This window comes from Cinclus cinclus, chromosome Z (genome assembly GCF_963662255.1).
Source record: "Cinclus cinclus chromosome Z, bCinCin1.1, whole genome shotgun sequence".
Taxonomy (NCBI): Eukaryota; Metazoa; Chordata; class Aves; order Passeriformes; family Cinclidae; genus Cinclus; species Cinclus cinclus.
In genome coordinates this window covers 58267596-58283973 of record NC_085084.1, presented here as the reverse complement: position 1 = coordinate 58283973, position 16378 = coordinate 58267596, and the positions used below count along the sequence as shown (strand labels likewise).

Genomic DNA, 16378 nt, shown 5'->3' with positions numbered 1-16378 from the left:
CTTTGAGGTTCCTTCCATCCCAAGCCGTTCTGTGATGCTATTATACAGCCTTCTATGTCTTTCTACATGCTAGCTGGATCACATGATTTTAACTGCTTAATTTCTGGTTATGACAACACTGTAGCTTGTTAATTTGCATGGTGCTCACTGTAAGGGTGGATGGAGTACTGTGAGCTCTTGGTTTCTTTTTAATTGAATTGTAATCTGATGCATAATCGCTTCTTTTGTGAATTTGTAATGGGGAGTACTTTAAATGATTGCTGACTGTGGAATAATTAGTGATGTCATGGGCAATATTACTGGTTTTGCTGAGTGAGATAAAATTTGAGGGAATGAAAAAATTCTTAAGAAATACAGTAGTTTTTTACTAAATATATTAGTTGTTCACTCAGAGGTTCCATTGAAACAGAAGACAAATGGTTTCCCATTACAGATATTATTGGGTATCAGATCTATGCTCTTAAGACATTCTGAGAACCAAAGTTGTTCTGTCATGGTCCTAGAAGTAACAGCACGTAACATCAGCAGGCATGTTCCCTGCATTACTTTTGTTGTTTCTGTCTGTGTTACTACAAAAAGAAAGGAAGTATCGCCAACCTTGAAAAATCGAGAGAACTTACGTAAAATGGTAATCTAGTGATTATTTTAGGGATTAATGGAATTAGTGGCCAGTTTCCTGCTGCAAAAACCATGGTCAGACTGGTTGTCCATCAGGGATGAATGTCAGTTATGCTGTGTTAGTTATGGGGCAGTTACATGACAACATGCTGCTGTTTGGTCTGTGTAATTGTGTTGTTTTAGAGGATGTATAGTCTACAGGAAAACTAGTCTGGCACTTTAAGGCTGGAGTGTTCTTTTGCTTGATTTTTTTTTTTTTGAGAAGGTGGATTAAAACAGAAAAAAACAAAAAACAGTGTCACTGTAATGTTACAGTTTACCTGAAAATAGGTCAAACTGTAATGTATCTTTGAGAAGACCTTAGTTGCTAAATCCATAGTAAAAGCACTGTAGGCAAAATGTTCCTTATGCATTAGATGTTATGTAAGTCTGTAAGTCTGCCAAGTCTATAGGCGTGTGCTAACCTACAGTTGAAGCTCATCTCTCATTCTGTTTCTAGAAGTGTTATTTATTTGGCTGGTTCCGTACTTGCTTCCTTACATGTGGACATCAATCAAAATTGTAATTTCTACTCGAAGTTGTGTATGTCTCAACTTCCTGTTTCCCTTCTGTTCTGTCATATTAGAAAACTAAAAAAAAGTAGCCCAGTGTGATAGTAGTGCTTTATTGGTAATATGGGTTACTTATCCCAACAATATATTTGTGGAAGATAGCTTTAATAATTTATAGATGACTGAAGAATTTACAGAAATTACATTGTGTGTAAGATACCCTCTGTAATTTTTAACCTGTTCCATTGATACAGAATTATCCTCTGGCTCTGTAACTATACAGTGATACAGAAAAGTTACCAAGAATAACTGTTCCTCAGTTCTTGCAGTCCACTGTTTTCCTCTGCTGAATTGCTTACCCTATTGTACACGTTTTTTCATAACCAGTAGAGATGCTTTTAGATGAAATGCATTCTTGGAAGTACCAGTCTCTGAATACATTAACAATTCTATAATCATTAAAACTAATTTTGGCTTTTGTATTTTTACTAGTAAAAAGCTGATTTATGTGTTCTAATGAATTTAGTTTTCAGTTTTTTCACTGCCTAAGTTTTGAAAATATACAAATGCAAACCCCTTTCTTACTATATATTTAGTCTCCCTTCGATCAGAGTTGAAGCATTTCAGTTTGCTACAGTTGTTTTTGTGTCTGTGGGTTTTTTTATAACACCTTTTAAACAAAAATCTGTTCTTTTGATCCATTCTCTCCACAGAAGCATGCCTTGAATTTAATTTTCCTGTATGGCCATGTCACTACCTCTCTGTTCCTGTTTGATTTTCTTTAAAATTCCCTCTATCAATGGCTCTGCTGGCCTTTTTTAACTGACAACTCTTTTCCCCACCCTCTTTATGTTGGTAATTCTGATGTATGCATGCTGTGTGCCTTCTTACTCCTGACCAAGCTGTTTGTGTTCTCAGAGGTTTCATGGTTGTCGCCTCTTAGTGCAGTGAAACCTACCCCTAAAGTTAGGTATGCCGCAAATGTGTACAGCTAGAGTCTTCTATTCTGGAAAACAGATCAAGTTACCGGCAAGTCTCCTCCTCTTGGCAGCCATGAAGCTACCATGGCAGCCAGCACATACCATGACAAAATAAGAATGCGTCCAGCTTTATAGGTGTTCTGGTTTCTGTAGTACTCAGCTTGTGCAGACAGAATGTAAAGCGAGTGTTCTCTTCTGTGTTGGCTGTCTTTGTAAGAAGGGGCAAAGAGAAAGGGAGGGGTCTTCAGGCCTCAGAAAAAGGCACTAGGAATTACTTGGTTAGCAAAGTGGAACTATTTTTATTGTCAGTCATCTGTCTGCATTTCTACTCCATATCCCAAGTTCTTGTAATCAAAAATAGCTTCTTGAGTAGTGCGTATTTTTCTGATATAATTTCTTTTCACAAATACTTTTATACTGTCATGACAATTAAATAATTCAATGAGATATGAAAAATACGGTTTATTTTTCTTTTTCTATAACTTTCCTCCTTTTAACCCAAATTTCTGGTAAGGAAAAATGATAGTGACATCCTTCAAAAATGCTGAACAACAAATTCTGTGTGTTTAAAGTAGTTTTCAGTCAAATCTGATTATTGTAATGGAAAGTAGAAATTTTATATGAAGGGTTTATAAATTGAAATTTAGCTAATTTTTTTCTTTTGTAGAAAGGGTGACTTTTGTTTAGTTCTGTTGAAATAGAGTCATGCAACAAATTACTCAAAAATAAGAAATGTGACACTTTTCTATGAGCTGATGTAGGTTCTTGCACACTTGTTTAATTAACTCCCTACATTTTCCACAAGTTATCTGAAGTCTCTTTTTAAAAAGAATTCTCAATAAATAGATGTATATTTAGATAAAATAGACCATGAGGTCTCCTTTCACAATAGAATTTGCAGGAGCAGCATTTAGTGTGCATGGATGCATGTGTTAGAGTGGGGCAGAGCCACATATTTCTGTAGAGAGAGGCTAAGTGATGCCAGTCTCTTCCCTCCTAATAAAAAGCCTTACAGAGCTTTAAGTTAGAAGTTAATTAGCTTAATTCCTTCCATACTTAGGGATATGATATTAGTTTTGCTTTCATGGAAAACTTCATTGTTTCTTAGGACATCTTTCTTCCAATGTTACTTTTCACTTATTCTCACTTTCAGAGTCCTTCAGTTTCTATTATAGAACCTTTTTCAGTGCCCAGAATTCCTTCAGCATGTTTCTCAGACTTCAAGCTATCTTTTTTTCACTCTCTAAAGAGAGCACTTGGAGCTGTTCTGTCTTTAAAGTACCATGGGAACTGTAGTTTTTGGGGAGTGTATGAGGTGACAGGAGCTGTAGGGAGCTGAAGTAGTGTTTTCTCTTCCGTGACTGCCTATCCTTGTTTTTGCAAGCAGAGAAGGGGTTACCTCCTGCAATGTCAACCTTGTTTTTGAAGAGAAACAATGTTTGGGATATTCCCTTAGAGCAATGACTGAAACAGCAAAGTTTGGGCTAAAAATAACAGGTTGTGCCACAGGCTCTGTTTCATTAAATTAGGTGAAACTAACATATTACACTGCTTTGTAATATGAGGCCAATACAGGTTGTGTGTTTGTATTTGGACAGCTGGCCTCCCTGCCATTGCCAAACAGCTCATAGGAAAAAAAAAATAAAAAAGGAAACGGGACAGGCAGTCTGATAGTGTTCTATGCTTCCATAAATGTGTAATTACAGGGCAGAGATTCCAGTTTTTTCTCTTTCGAATGACTGCTGACAGGAGTTTTTCCTCTTCATGTGTTTAGATTTTAAGTTATTCTTTCGTAGTTTTATAGTGGATTTATATACTATCTCTCTCTAAATACTTCTTTTGTTTTCACAGTCTATTGATGGCTTGCATGAAAAAGGAATGGTTGAAGATGTTCATTGTGGCTCCATGAAGAGTATGCGACCTCCTCATCCTGGAATGGGTCCACCTCAGAGTCCAATGGACCAGCATAGCCAAGGTTTATCCATACTGTGCCTGCTCTATGATTTTGGGGCCTCTTGTTCCACAGAGAGTCTATAACAGATTGCCATTTATTTCGTTTCAGCTTTGTTTGGAATAGCTGAACAGGGCAAGGCGAAAAACTGAATCCCTTTGCTTTCTGGAGTATCTGTTAGGTGTATATTGGAAAAAAGCTAAGGTTCAAGTCTGGCTGGGGGAAGTCTGTCCCAGATTTCAGTTTGCATCTCTAAAGAAAAAAAAAAAAGCAACTTGCTAACTTGCTTCTTATCTTATGTGGCTACTGTAAATATAAAGCATTTTAATATGATTTATTATCATGAAGTCCTCATCAAAGTTCTTTCTAATGCTTTTTATGCCAGAAGATAGAAACTCTTTTGAATATGTTGGTATGTGCCTTCTTTGTGTTCTGTAGGTTGGAACATAAAAGGACATGCATTCTATGAGCAGCTTGGTATTTTGTAGTTTTAAATTAGATTAAACACCTGCTAGTATTAATAAGTTCAACAGCAGCTAAAGTTTGCTGTGTTGCATATTTAATTATTTTACAACAACACCTGAATAATCCCAAATGATATTAGGCTCTTGGTGTGACACACTCTATATAGATCAATTAGGAGGTGGTCCTGAACTTTTTTGTGCTTTTCAGTGGTGTGCGACTGAAACTCTAGCCTGTAACTTGCCAGCTGAATCCCTGTCTGGGACATGGATAATAAGAAAGTAATGTTTTTCCGTTAAACCTATCAATATCGATTAAGTTAAATAGAACTAACTTTGCAGAGACAAGTTCTTCATCAGGCAAAACTTTCTCTTTTCCTGATTTCAGCAAAATGTAAGCATGATCATCTGAGAGACAAATTTTGCATTTGGGGGATACTTCTGCTTGGGATGAAATGACCAGAGTGTTTAATCTAAACTGTATTGAAAATACAAAACCACAGGTTGCAAATGCTTCAAATACAAGTAGCTTATGAGTCAATTTCTTCTTTTCTGTGCTGCCTCAAGTCAGATTTCCAGGTTATTTTACAGTATAAAAAGATGATTGATTGTATTAGCAGCAACTTTGTAAGGATTGAGACTACAGATTCCTACTGTCTTTTTTGTGTATGCCGGCAACTGTTAAAATGTAGGCAGAGATCACTAGAGTTCTGATGTGGAGCAGGCTTTTAAAAAATGTGGTCAAAAAACATGTTCTGATATTCCAGGTACCTTTTTTGAAATTATACAGGACTGTCAGCTTTCATTGCCTCTCTGTCTCCATATTTTTTTGTCCTTACACAGCTGTCTTTTCCACAAAAAAGTGGTGATGGCACTTGATGCTGTTATGGTACCTGATGGACAATGTCCCATCTAGTAGACTTGTAGGTTTTTGCCATTAAGGTAGAGGTTCAGGGCAGAAAACCAGGTTCCTTAATAGCCTGTCAGTCTATTGGATGTTTTCCGTCTGATTTCCCATGACTTTAGAGAAAGTAGGAGACTTGTGTTTTTACAAATTTTGTGTGAATATGCAATGTGGTAATAGGAAGTTTACCCATGCCCACATTTGTGGCAAAAGGACAGTATGACTTCTCTGAGAATCCATGGAAAGATACCTGGTAACTCTTGAAGTCCTGTCAAAATCTTCAGTTGGGTATAGTAGAAACCAAGGCTTACTATAAGGTTCCTTGTAGATGTCTTGACAGTTGAGCTTACATTGCACAGTTGTGTACAGTTTTTAACAATATAGGTGTCAAATAGAAATTACACCTCATTAGTTCTAGGTCTGGTTTTTCTCATGTCTTACTGTTTATAGTCCTCAAGTTGAAGTAGATAAATATGCACTAATTAATGTTTTTTTGGGGAATTTGAAGAAAGTATCTGAATAAGTCTGAAACCCCAGGAAATAGATTGCCCTAAATTTGCCCATTAATTTGTAAGCTTGGGGAGAATGGCCATGTGCCAGTAACTATTGTTGTCTTTTCCAGTAACTTTGTGATGTTGTCTATGACTCAGACCATCAAGAATAGTTTTCTGGAAAAATCACAGAATCATAGAAACATAGTATGGTTTGGGTTGGATGTGAACCTTTAAAAGTCATTCTGTCCAACCCTTTTGCAGTGAACAGTTCTACTAAATCAGAGCCTTGTTGTTGCTCAGAGTTGTTCAGTGCCGCATTGAAACTGACCATGAATGTTTCCAGGGGTGGGGCATCTACCAGCCTTTCTGAGCAGCCTGGCCAGAATTCACCACCCTCATTAAAAAAAACCAAAAAAACAAGTCTTCCTTACATCTGGTTTGAATTTATTGTATAAAACCATTCCCCCTTGTCCTGTGTCTACAGTCCTTTTGAAAAGTCTCTTTCCAGATTTCTTTTAAGCCTCCTTCAAGTATTGAAGGGCTGCAATAAGGTCTCCCTGGAGCTTGGCCTTTTTCAGAGGGAACAACCCCTACTCTCTCAGCCTGTCCTCACGGAAGAGCTGGTCCATCCCTCTCCTCATCTTTGTGGCCTCCTCTGGATAACTCTCTAACCATTCCATGTTGTTCCTGTGTTGGTACCCCAGAGCTGGATGCAGCACTGCAGGTGGGGTCTCACCAGAGCAGAGCAGAGGGGCAGAATCCCCTCCCTGGCCCTGCTGCCCGCACTGCTCTGGATGCAGCCCAGGACACATTTGGCTTTCTGTAACAAGTCATGTCAAGCTTCTTGTCCATGTGCATCCCCTCCTTGGCAGGGCTACTCTCAAACCCTTCATGCCCCAGTATGTGTTGATTCTGGGTTTTGCCTCAACCCTTGTGCAGAATGTTGGACTTGGACTTGTTAAACCTCATGAAGTTCACATAGTCACACTTCTTGAGCTTGTCCAAGTCCTTCTAATTGAATAAGGTCAGCCTTTAGACTGATAAATTTGCTGTTATATATTATGTAAATGTGATACTACTATATTATTTTTTTGTGCTTGTCAAACAAGTCTGTAATTTTTTTTCTGTGGAGATCATAAGCTTAATTGCTTAATTAAAATGTCAACAAGTGTAATACAGTATTTGTACAGTTGTCCGAAAAAACTTAGCCCATGCATGGGGCTTCTGTGCATTGTTACAGTCAGCAGCATGGACACAACCTTGTCTGCCTGGTAGAGTTATAAAAATTCTTTGCCACTGTATGATACTGTGATTTACAACAAAGATACCACTAAGTAAAATCAATATAATCTGTAGTAAATATGTTAAGATAATTAAATGACAGATTATAAACTGAACTATAACTAGAAGATGATCATCCGACTGTGGATTTTTCTGGTCTTTTAGAGATCTGTTTTGGTTCAGTGCTGTTCAAGGTGTTTGTGATCTGGAAAAAAGTTTGCAGTCAGTACAGATAAAGATTACACATAGCACAGACGTTTAGCAGTGAATTATAAATATGTTGGTTACAAAGGCGGATCAGAATCTGAAAAGAATATGCTTATTTTTCTAGCATAGATTTTAGCACAGCCAACAACAATGCATGTCTAGGAGCAAAATAGTTTGCTGTGTAGTAGTATAAACTGTATGATAAAAAGCAGTCTGTACTACTGAAAAGGGTATGTTTGTTTTATCCTGGGGAATATTAAGCTCCATTTCTTAATTTATCTGATAAGAGAATTAAAAGAATACTTGGTCAGTCTGCACATTCTCAGACAATTAAAGGGTTTGTAATAGATGGAGCCTGTAAAGGAAAAAAAAAGAAAAGAAAAGAAAGCTGTGTATTTTGGTACTTGCAAATTTACCTGCAAAATTATTTGAATTCAGAATGTGTTAAATAGTTGTATCTTAGTTAATGAAGATAATTGACCTTTGGAACAAAGACTGTCCAAGTATTTGTGGTAGGTTTTGTGTCTTACAAAAGCTAAATCAGCACTGGATGTCTTTCTCATCTGTTCCTTAGACCAAAGGGAGAAGTTTGTTTAGAGGTCAAGAGTCGCTGGTCTGTTTTGGAAAAGTCAGGTAGACTATTGTGGCTGTAGTGGTCCCTTATTGACAGAAATCTGCCTGTTCACAGGCTCCAAGATTCTGAGAAGGACTGGTAAGCTAGAGTAGGAAACAGTGTCCTTAAACTTTTTGACAATGGCAAAATGGATAGCCTTCATAAAATGCTTCAGTTCTTAGAAATCTGCATGGAGCAGTTGTGATGAATCCATAGGCTGTAGTCCTTCTGTATGCAATTTACAATGGGAAGAGATCACAAAATAAGATTTCATTTAAATGTCAGATATTCCGATAGCAGTCTTTTTAGTTCTTTTTAGTAATTTTGTAAAAGAAGAAGGTCTTGCAAAAGGTTGTGACTAAGTACAAAAGCAAGATTTTCTTAATAAAATAAATGGTTATAAATGTGGGTGATCAATTAGAAGTAGATGGGCAACTGCACATGCAGTTGTAGATATGGTTATGTAAATCAAGCATACAGTTGTGAATGAACAAGAGAAAGCTGATACAGAATTTTGGAAGTAATGATTCTTACAACCTATCTTAAGAAATAATTAACTATCCATTTCTGAGGTGAAATGAATAATGAGCAAGTCAGAAACATTTGAAAGCTAAATCTACAAGAACAGTGTCATTTTACTTAAGTGCGTGTTCACTGGTTGAATGGCAATTACTGATGTTCTGAGATGTTTGGATTTTTTTAACCAACAGTAATTACTAACTTAAGGTATGCAAACTTTATTATTTATTTTCTGGGTTTATTTTTTTACTGGCGCTCAGTGAGATGTGAGTCATGCAGAAAGAATGTTTTACTAGCTCAGACAGATCATCACATTTTTATTGCATACTGCAATAGGATGGTTTTCAGAAGTCTGACGTGAATTTATGGGGAAAAATACTGTGAGTTGGTATCTTCCTCCTCAGCAGTTGCTTCTTCCAGTCTTACTACTAAATCAGAGAAAGGGTAACATTCCTGACTAGTTTTGCTGACAGATTCTCTTTTCTTGAACTTATGTACAATGATGTCCCTGTCTAATACCTTTGTTTTGATGCTGCTAGGTTAAATGAATAGCAAATATATTGCTCCAGCTTCATAGCTTACTACATGTTACTGATTTTGAATTTGGTTAGAAACTATCTTTTGGCTCTGTGAGTGAACTGTGGTAAATTCTGCAGTATTTTTATGAGGAGTATGAAATTTACTGTAAACTGTTAAGCTCTTAAACAGTTATCCAGCAGATTAAATCATGGTTAGAATTGACTCTTGAAGGGGATTGAGAAGAAATTGGAAAGACAAGCCAAATATTTATATAAAATAAAATAAAATATTTGTATTATAAAGACTTCATAAGAATATGTAAATGGACTGCAATAAACAATTCATGCATTTTTCTGGGATTTTTAAAAAGTAAATGAAGTTACTGTGATACAGCAGTGAAACACAGGCCAGTTTGCATTGTTTGGCTGTCATTTCTTGCTGTTTCTAACTGGAAAGGTAAGGGCTGAAGGAATTTAGGTTTCTGGGACTTGATCTGTATTAATTTTTATTGATCATGCAGTATTTGTTGAACTTAAAAAGACATACCATTTTTTTAACTTCTAGAATTCACTAATGTACTGCTACTCCACAGGCAATGTTCGTTGTCCCTACTGTTCTTAAATTAGTTGCACTTCCTTTTCTGAATTCTTTCAGACTTTTGAAGATGAGAAAGGACCTGCCACCTTATTCATCTGCATGCCAGTGCAAGACCTCAGAATAATTTTATTTCTGTAGTCCTAGTTTTAAATTACTTGCACACATGTGACCTCTCTTTCTTCTTTGTTCAGTTTCACGAGAACTGGTGTTAACCCTGGCTGCACCACTGAGAGGGAAATTTTTTATATTGCTTGCCTTAGGAAAGTTTGTAGCCTCAATCTGACATGGGCATACTGTCCACTGTGTTCCAGGACACTGTGCTTTTGTACTGTGTGTTGTAGAGATGTGCTTGATTCCTTTTCTTTGTTTTTTAAACTAACTTCAGTTGATGATTTAAGTGACATTTCAATGAGTTTCACAGCTGTATTTCTTCAATCCTGTCTGTATCTTCCAAGTCCAAAAGTTTTCTTACAGTCACATTCTTGAGTACAAATATACCTTTGCTCGTTGGTTTTAGTATAAAGATATGACCTATATGTTCCTCAGACACTTTAGTTGTTTAAGACTTACTAAATTTTAGTGGCAGTTCAAAACCTCTGTTGAACGTTCCAGTGTTTGGACTGCTAAAAGTTGATTATTTCTGTATGACTACAAGGTTTTTTAATTCATTTTTAGGCGTTCTTTTTGTTTAATTGTGGCATTAAAAGTGGAGAAGAAAGTGTCTTAATTTTTAGTGATATGATTTTTCAGCTTTTAAACAGAAAATAAAGATGTTATTGTTTCTGTTAATTGAAGTGAAACAAAAAGCAATTAAAGCAGAAACTTTGTGTACACACTGCCCTCCAATAGTACTTGGAGAAGTGTTAGAACTAGGATTTCTTCCAATGTTAAACTGTAAAGAAAATATATTATTTACAATGTTCTGTGTTGTATTTTTGCTGAACAAGTTGAATCCAAAGTGGGATTAAATATGTTTCTGATTATGCATACAGTTAGGAAAACTTGAGTAGGGTTTCTGCTGAGCTCCTTCTATGACCCATTGAAGGATTATGGAAAAGACAGAGAAGACTCTCCTCAAAGATGCACAGTCAAATAGAAGTAATGTTTACAAATGGTGTAAGTGAAATTCTGATGGGACATAAGGGAAAGGAAATTCAGCATGAGAGTGATTAGGAATCACCATCATTCAAGGTTTTCAGAGCTTAGACAAGATCTGGAGAAACCTGACAAAACTTAGAAATTACTGCAATTTTAAATTATAGACAGGGTTGTTTGGCCTCCCTTTCCTAGTAGTGGGTGACTTCTGTTCTGTGTGTTGTTTAGCACTGTAGGTTACTAATGTCCTTTTATGGTGGTTAAACTCAATTTTAGGACATCTTCTTGAGCGAACACTTACCTGTGTTGTATGTGCGTTGCCTTTACTGAAGGGTCTGTAAGAATGGTGAAGCTGAAATTTCTCCTGTGATCTCTACTAGATATAGATGAAATTGACATAGTTTCACTTTGAAGTGACAGGAGAATGGGGAGAAGAGTAGATTGAATGTCACAGAATCATGAACTGTACCGTGGTCTTTGGGGTTATGATCTGTGGCTTATGAATATGGAATATGCAAATGAACCAGAAGATTTTTAGATTTTTACAGGGTTTTTTTAGGCTTCTTCAGCTTGTGAGAGGATTATTTTTGTTCCACAGTACCAGAGTGAAGTGGCTAAATATTGTTGCCTGATTTTCCCTCTTGGTGGACAAAATCACAAAACACTAGCTGTCTGTTGTGCTTTGGGGAGCTCGAGAAAACATGTAATAGGTGTAATTAATATTCAGAGTTAAAACCACTTTGTTTGCAAGTGGTGTAATAAGATACAAGCACTATTCATTTCAAAACTGTGATTGCTCTTGACGTAGTCTTCTGCAGCTTCTTCAGAGGATGATTCTTGTGTTTGCAGTTGATGTTTCAAGTTGTTGAGCATGCAGATGGCAAAAGGTATTGAACATACTTTGGCTCAAACCTTTAATGTCTATAAATTCAAAAGTGGTTGTATAGAGAGTGAATACCATTTGTTTCTATTTCTATATGTTGGTGGCAGCCTGTAGAAGTGAATGAGTATTTCTTGACGTGTGTGCCTCAAAATAAACTTAGACTTTTAAGCTATGAGCTAGGCAGACTTCGCTGCATGTGTTCCACAAAGAAACATTTTTACATAGTTCTGGTAAGCAACACTACATCCTCAGGCTTCTGTATTGTGTTTCATGTTTTAATTTGTCTTACTGCAAATATGCAGGTAACTATTATGTTGAGGAATTATTGTACTATATAACTGTAGTTCTTCTCAAAGAAGAGCTCCTGAGGTCATCTTGATACCTCAGGGAACTTTGGCTTGCACTTTTGTCTTTGCAGAAAATGCTATGGCTATCCTGACCTGAGAGAGACACTTTTATCCTTTATGTACTGTTAAATGCTGGGTGAAATTCAGGTTTAACTAGCAAAGTGGTAAGTTTATGATTCTTCTACTTGTTCTAGGTTACATGTCTCCACATCCATCTCCACTAGGAGCACCAGAGCATGTGTCCAGTCCAATGTCTGGAGGAGGTCCAACACCACCTCAGATGACTCCCAGCCAGCCAGGACCCGTTATAGCAGGAGACCCACAAGTTATGAACCAGCCTAACAGAGGGCCTTCCCCTTTCAGCCCTGCACAGCTGCATCAGCTGCGGGCTCAGATTCTAGCATACAAAATGCTGGCTAGGGGTCAGCCCTTACCAGAAAACCTCCAGCTTGCTGTCCAGGGCAAGAGAACCCTGCCTGGCATTCAACAGCAGCAGCCTCCCAGTGCCTTCAACAGACAGTCTGGTAAGTGAGTCCTTGGTACGAATCACTGCTCCAGTAATTCTTGAAGTTCTGCCTGTGATAGATTAAGAGATGGATGCTGTGCAGGGCTGTAATTTGGGACTGTATTAAGCCTGAGCAAGGGCATAAAACACATCTGTTATTAATAGGATATTGTCTAAATACAATACTAATAACTGAAATAGAAGTTACTTCACTCTGCAGTACTGTGTCTGTCCTGATATGCTTGATGATTTTTGAATGTTAATTGTACTTTACTGATAGCAATTCCCCTTGTTTATCTTACAGTGAGTTGACTGATTATTTAGCTTATTGAAAATAAACCATGTATAGTGTGCTGTTAAGTACAAAACATTAAAAATGAAGTGTACTTACTTTTTTCTCACAATGTTCAGAGATGTTACAGTGAGGTGAGCAAGTATATTTTGGTCCTAAGAAAACTTACATTAAACACCCTGCACCTGTTAGATTCTGAACACTTCCATTAGTGATTTTGCATTAGAACTGAGGGTTAAGATGATGGTGTTTTTTTAGGTTTTAATAATGTCAGTGTTCATTTTGATAACCTTCTAGCTACTAAGTAAATTGTGGTTTTTTTCATGAAACATGATTTTAGGTATGTATTAACAGTTAAAATCACTTAAATGCTTACTTAATGAAGGAAAGTACTGCTTTCCTGAATAGACTAGCATGCTAGAAAACAAAGATTTTTTAATCTGGGAAATTCTTATTGTTTTTTTCCCTCTGTCAAATTTTTTCCCTTTGTCAAATTTCAGGTATTGGATTGCATGCAATGAGTGGTGCTGCAACTGGACCAGGGGCTGCACCAGGGATGCCTGGACATACAACTACCGTTACCCCTAAAACTTGGACTGAAGGTATAGTGGGAGAAAGGTGTGGGGAAAAGTAAAAAGGAAAGGTAAAAAGCTGTGCAGGAAAAATAGTGTAACCTTTACTGTGTCTAAGATTTTAATCAAGGAGAATCTAACCTTTTATTCATTTGGAAAAGACCCACATAAAATTGCTGCTGTTTTTAGACAGTCTGAAAATGAAGCACCTTTCTTGCAATCAGAATGAAATGTGTAAGTTCTCTGAGGAACACACATAAAACTTAATAAGTTATGTTCTGAGCATGCTTAATTGCATCAAGTTTGTCTTTCACCTCTGCTACTGTAAAGAAAAGTTTTCAAATAATGGTAGAATTACACTGTTTCCTTCTGTATATTTTGTTCTTTTGGAATCAAATTGCTTTGAAGGGTCAGTGCAATCTTTGAGATCAAATGAACACTGTAACTTTTTTCCCCATTACTTCAAATTCATTTGTCATTCATTGGGCAGTCATTCAACTTCCTGGGTTCCCTGAGAACTGAGGTTGCACAGAGGATTTTGATGGGCTTTCTTTTTTTCTTTTTATAAGCTGAAACGCACTGTTACTGAATACAGAATCTACAGCTTATGCTCAAGTTCCTTTTCTGGAGTTTAATGCAGAAGTGTGAATGACAAATGGTGATCTCTAAAGATTTCAGGATGTTGGTTTTGAATTAAGGTTGATTATACGTGATTGCTGGTGTAATTTGTAGTTGTTTTCCCTAGCTTAAGTGACTGTGACTCTTGAGACAGTTAAGTGGCGTCTTTATTTTAGCAATGTCTTTGTTAGTGAATTCGTGAACATCTGAATGCATGGGTAATTTGTCATAATGAAATACTGAAGTTTATGACCTTTAGTGACTGTAAATGACAGGTACTATTTTCATGTTAACTGAGATGTTGCTTTTCAAGGTGATCAGAATAATTGAGTTCCTGATTATTTGAAATAAATACAATCAGTAGAACGACAATGAAACAAAGCTATTTGTATCTGGCAGGTATTTCTAAATACAGTTGTAAAAATTTTCATATGGCTATCAGGTTCTGATATAGATTTAAATCAGACCTAATTCTGCTTCTTGTCAAGTTGTGGTTAGGTGTTTTCTTCTAACTGCAAGGATGGTAAGCAAGAGGCAGAATGAGGTCTTGCGTTTGTAGGAAATCAGTTCTACAGCTAGAACCACTAGCTTGTACCACTAGAAGTCTCAGTGTACCTTTTCTGGTGATTTTGAATGTCTACCTTACCTTCGTGTCTTGTCTTCAGAAAGCCATCTTGATTTTCTTCTTACTTTCCGTATTTCATATTATGAATCAGTACTGTTTATGTTTCAGGCCAAGCCCCAGATATGAGCGTCTCCAGTGCACAACAAAAGCTCCCAGCACCAGCTCCTAGTGGGAGGCCTTCTCCTGCTCCTGCTGCCACCCAGCCTGCTGCCACCATTCCTGGGCCCTCTGTACCACAGCCCCCACCTGGACAACCTTCACCTATTGTCCAGCTGCAGCAAAAGCAGAACCGCATCAGTCCTATCCAGAAGCCACAAGGATTGGATCCTGTTGAAATACTCCAAGAACGTGAATATAGGTAAAAGTGAATAACAAGATTAAAATGATTCTTGTATGTCACATCCTTACCTGGAACTCTTTGCAATCAGGTACTGTAGTGGTAATAGCGTAGACAGAGTTTCCAGAGACAGGCTTCATTACTGAGAAGTACACAAACATCAAACCAAACAGTTATTTAATTCTACCCCAGACGATGAACTACTGAAGAATACTGGCAGTATCACTGGAAAACATTTAAGTTGGAAACAGGCTCAAGGGCTCTGCTGAGTTAGTGTGTTACACGGATCCTGCAAATACTGCAAGTTAAGAAATCAAAATCCTTACCAAGACCAACTTCATGCACAAGGTTTTTGGTATTATAAACAAAGAAAAGTTGGAAGAGAACAGAGACGGTCAAAAGACTGAAGAGTTAGTAGCCACAGCAAAACCACATTTTATGAATATGATGGATTTGTCTGGAAAACCAGATTGGAGGGAATAAAAAAGTCACGTGCAAGATTAGGAAAAAGTGTACCAGGAAGTATGATTTTCAAAAACTGCCTCCTGAGTGTTCTGTTTAGATGAGGAAGTATATTTGTTGCAAAGTATGGGATAGGACATTTCTTCAGGAGTTCGAATAGAGACTTCTTCCCCCTTTACATCGTCAAGGCTATTTAACAACTGACCTTGAGTCTGCCAGGCAGAAGGATTTTGACCTGCACCTAAAATACATTCCTGATGGTTATCAGTCAGAGGAAAGTAATTGCACTCAGTGTTACCTGTTTTGGGTTAATGATGCATCTTGCATTGTTACTTTGAGTTTGTAGAGGAAGGTAGCCAAGAGGGATGGTGATCTCACAGAGCACTGATTTAACGACTTTTGCTTTATAAAGGTAAAACACCATGAAGCACTTCCGGGTGTGATGCCATGCCCAAAATTCAGTCCTTGATTGTAGAAAGGCTCTTAAATTTTTGTCAAGTATTGCTTAAGTAATTCTGTCAGTGCATTCTTGTCATTGTTCTACGAGTCTTACTTGCATACCCTAGGACTCGATGGTAGTAACTGTTTCAGCATGAGCAATCACTATTTTCCAGCATATTTTTTAGAAAGCTTGTAGAATACACCGTTTTATGGTTTCACTCTGACAGAAGAATTTTAGCACTAACTTCAACCAAGAATAATATGGCCAGTATGATGTAATGTTTTCTGGATCAATTAACCTCAAATTGTTATTCTTCCTTAGTTTTAAGCCCTGCTGTATTGCACTGTTTGTGCCAAGCTGCTATGTCTTAGTGTTTATGTCATAAACGGAGTAAAGTGAGGAGTGACAAAAAATAAAGCTGATGCTTTTACTTATTTAGAGAACCAGTTACAGATATGGCATATCTGTTAATGTTCTAAATGCACTGATATTCTTGGCAGAGTGA

At 37.2% G+C, this 16378-nt stretch overlaps 1 protein-coding gene across 2 annotated transcripts in view; it reads left to right on the top strand.

Annotated features, from left to right (window-relative positions):
* The window catches only part of SMARCA2 (SWI/SNF related, matrix associated, actin dependent regulator of chromatin, subfamily a, member 2), a 112230-nt gene that overhangs the window by 17284 nt on the left and 78568 nt on the right, over positions 1 to 16378 (top strand). For both annotated transcript variants that reach the window (XR_009934192.1, XM_062514089.1), the window contains exons 3-6: positions 4001 to 4124; positions 12215 to 12544; positions 13318 to 13419; positions 14741 to 14990. Coding sequence is in view for 1 of the 2 variants with exons in the window: in XM_062514089.1 (XP_062370073.1) it covers positions 4001 to 4124; positions 12215 to 12544; positions 13318 to 13419; positions 14741 to 14990 (806 nt within the window). In the remaining variant the exon portion in view is untranslated. The remainder of the gene's footprint in view (positions 1 to 4000; positions 4125 to 12214; positions 12545 to 13317; positions 13420 to 14740; positions 14991 to 16378) is intronic.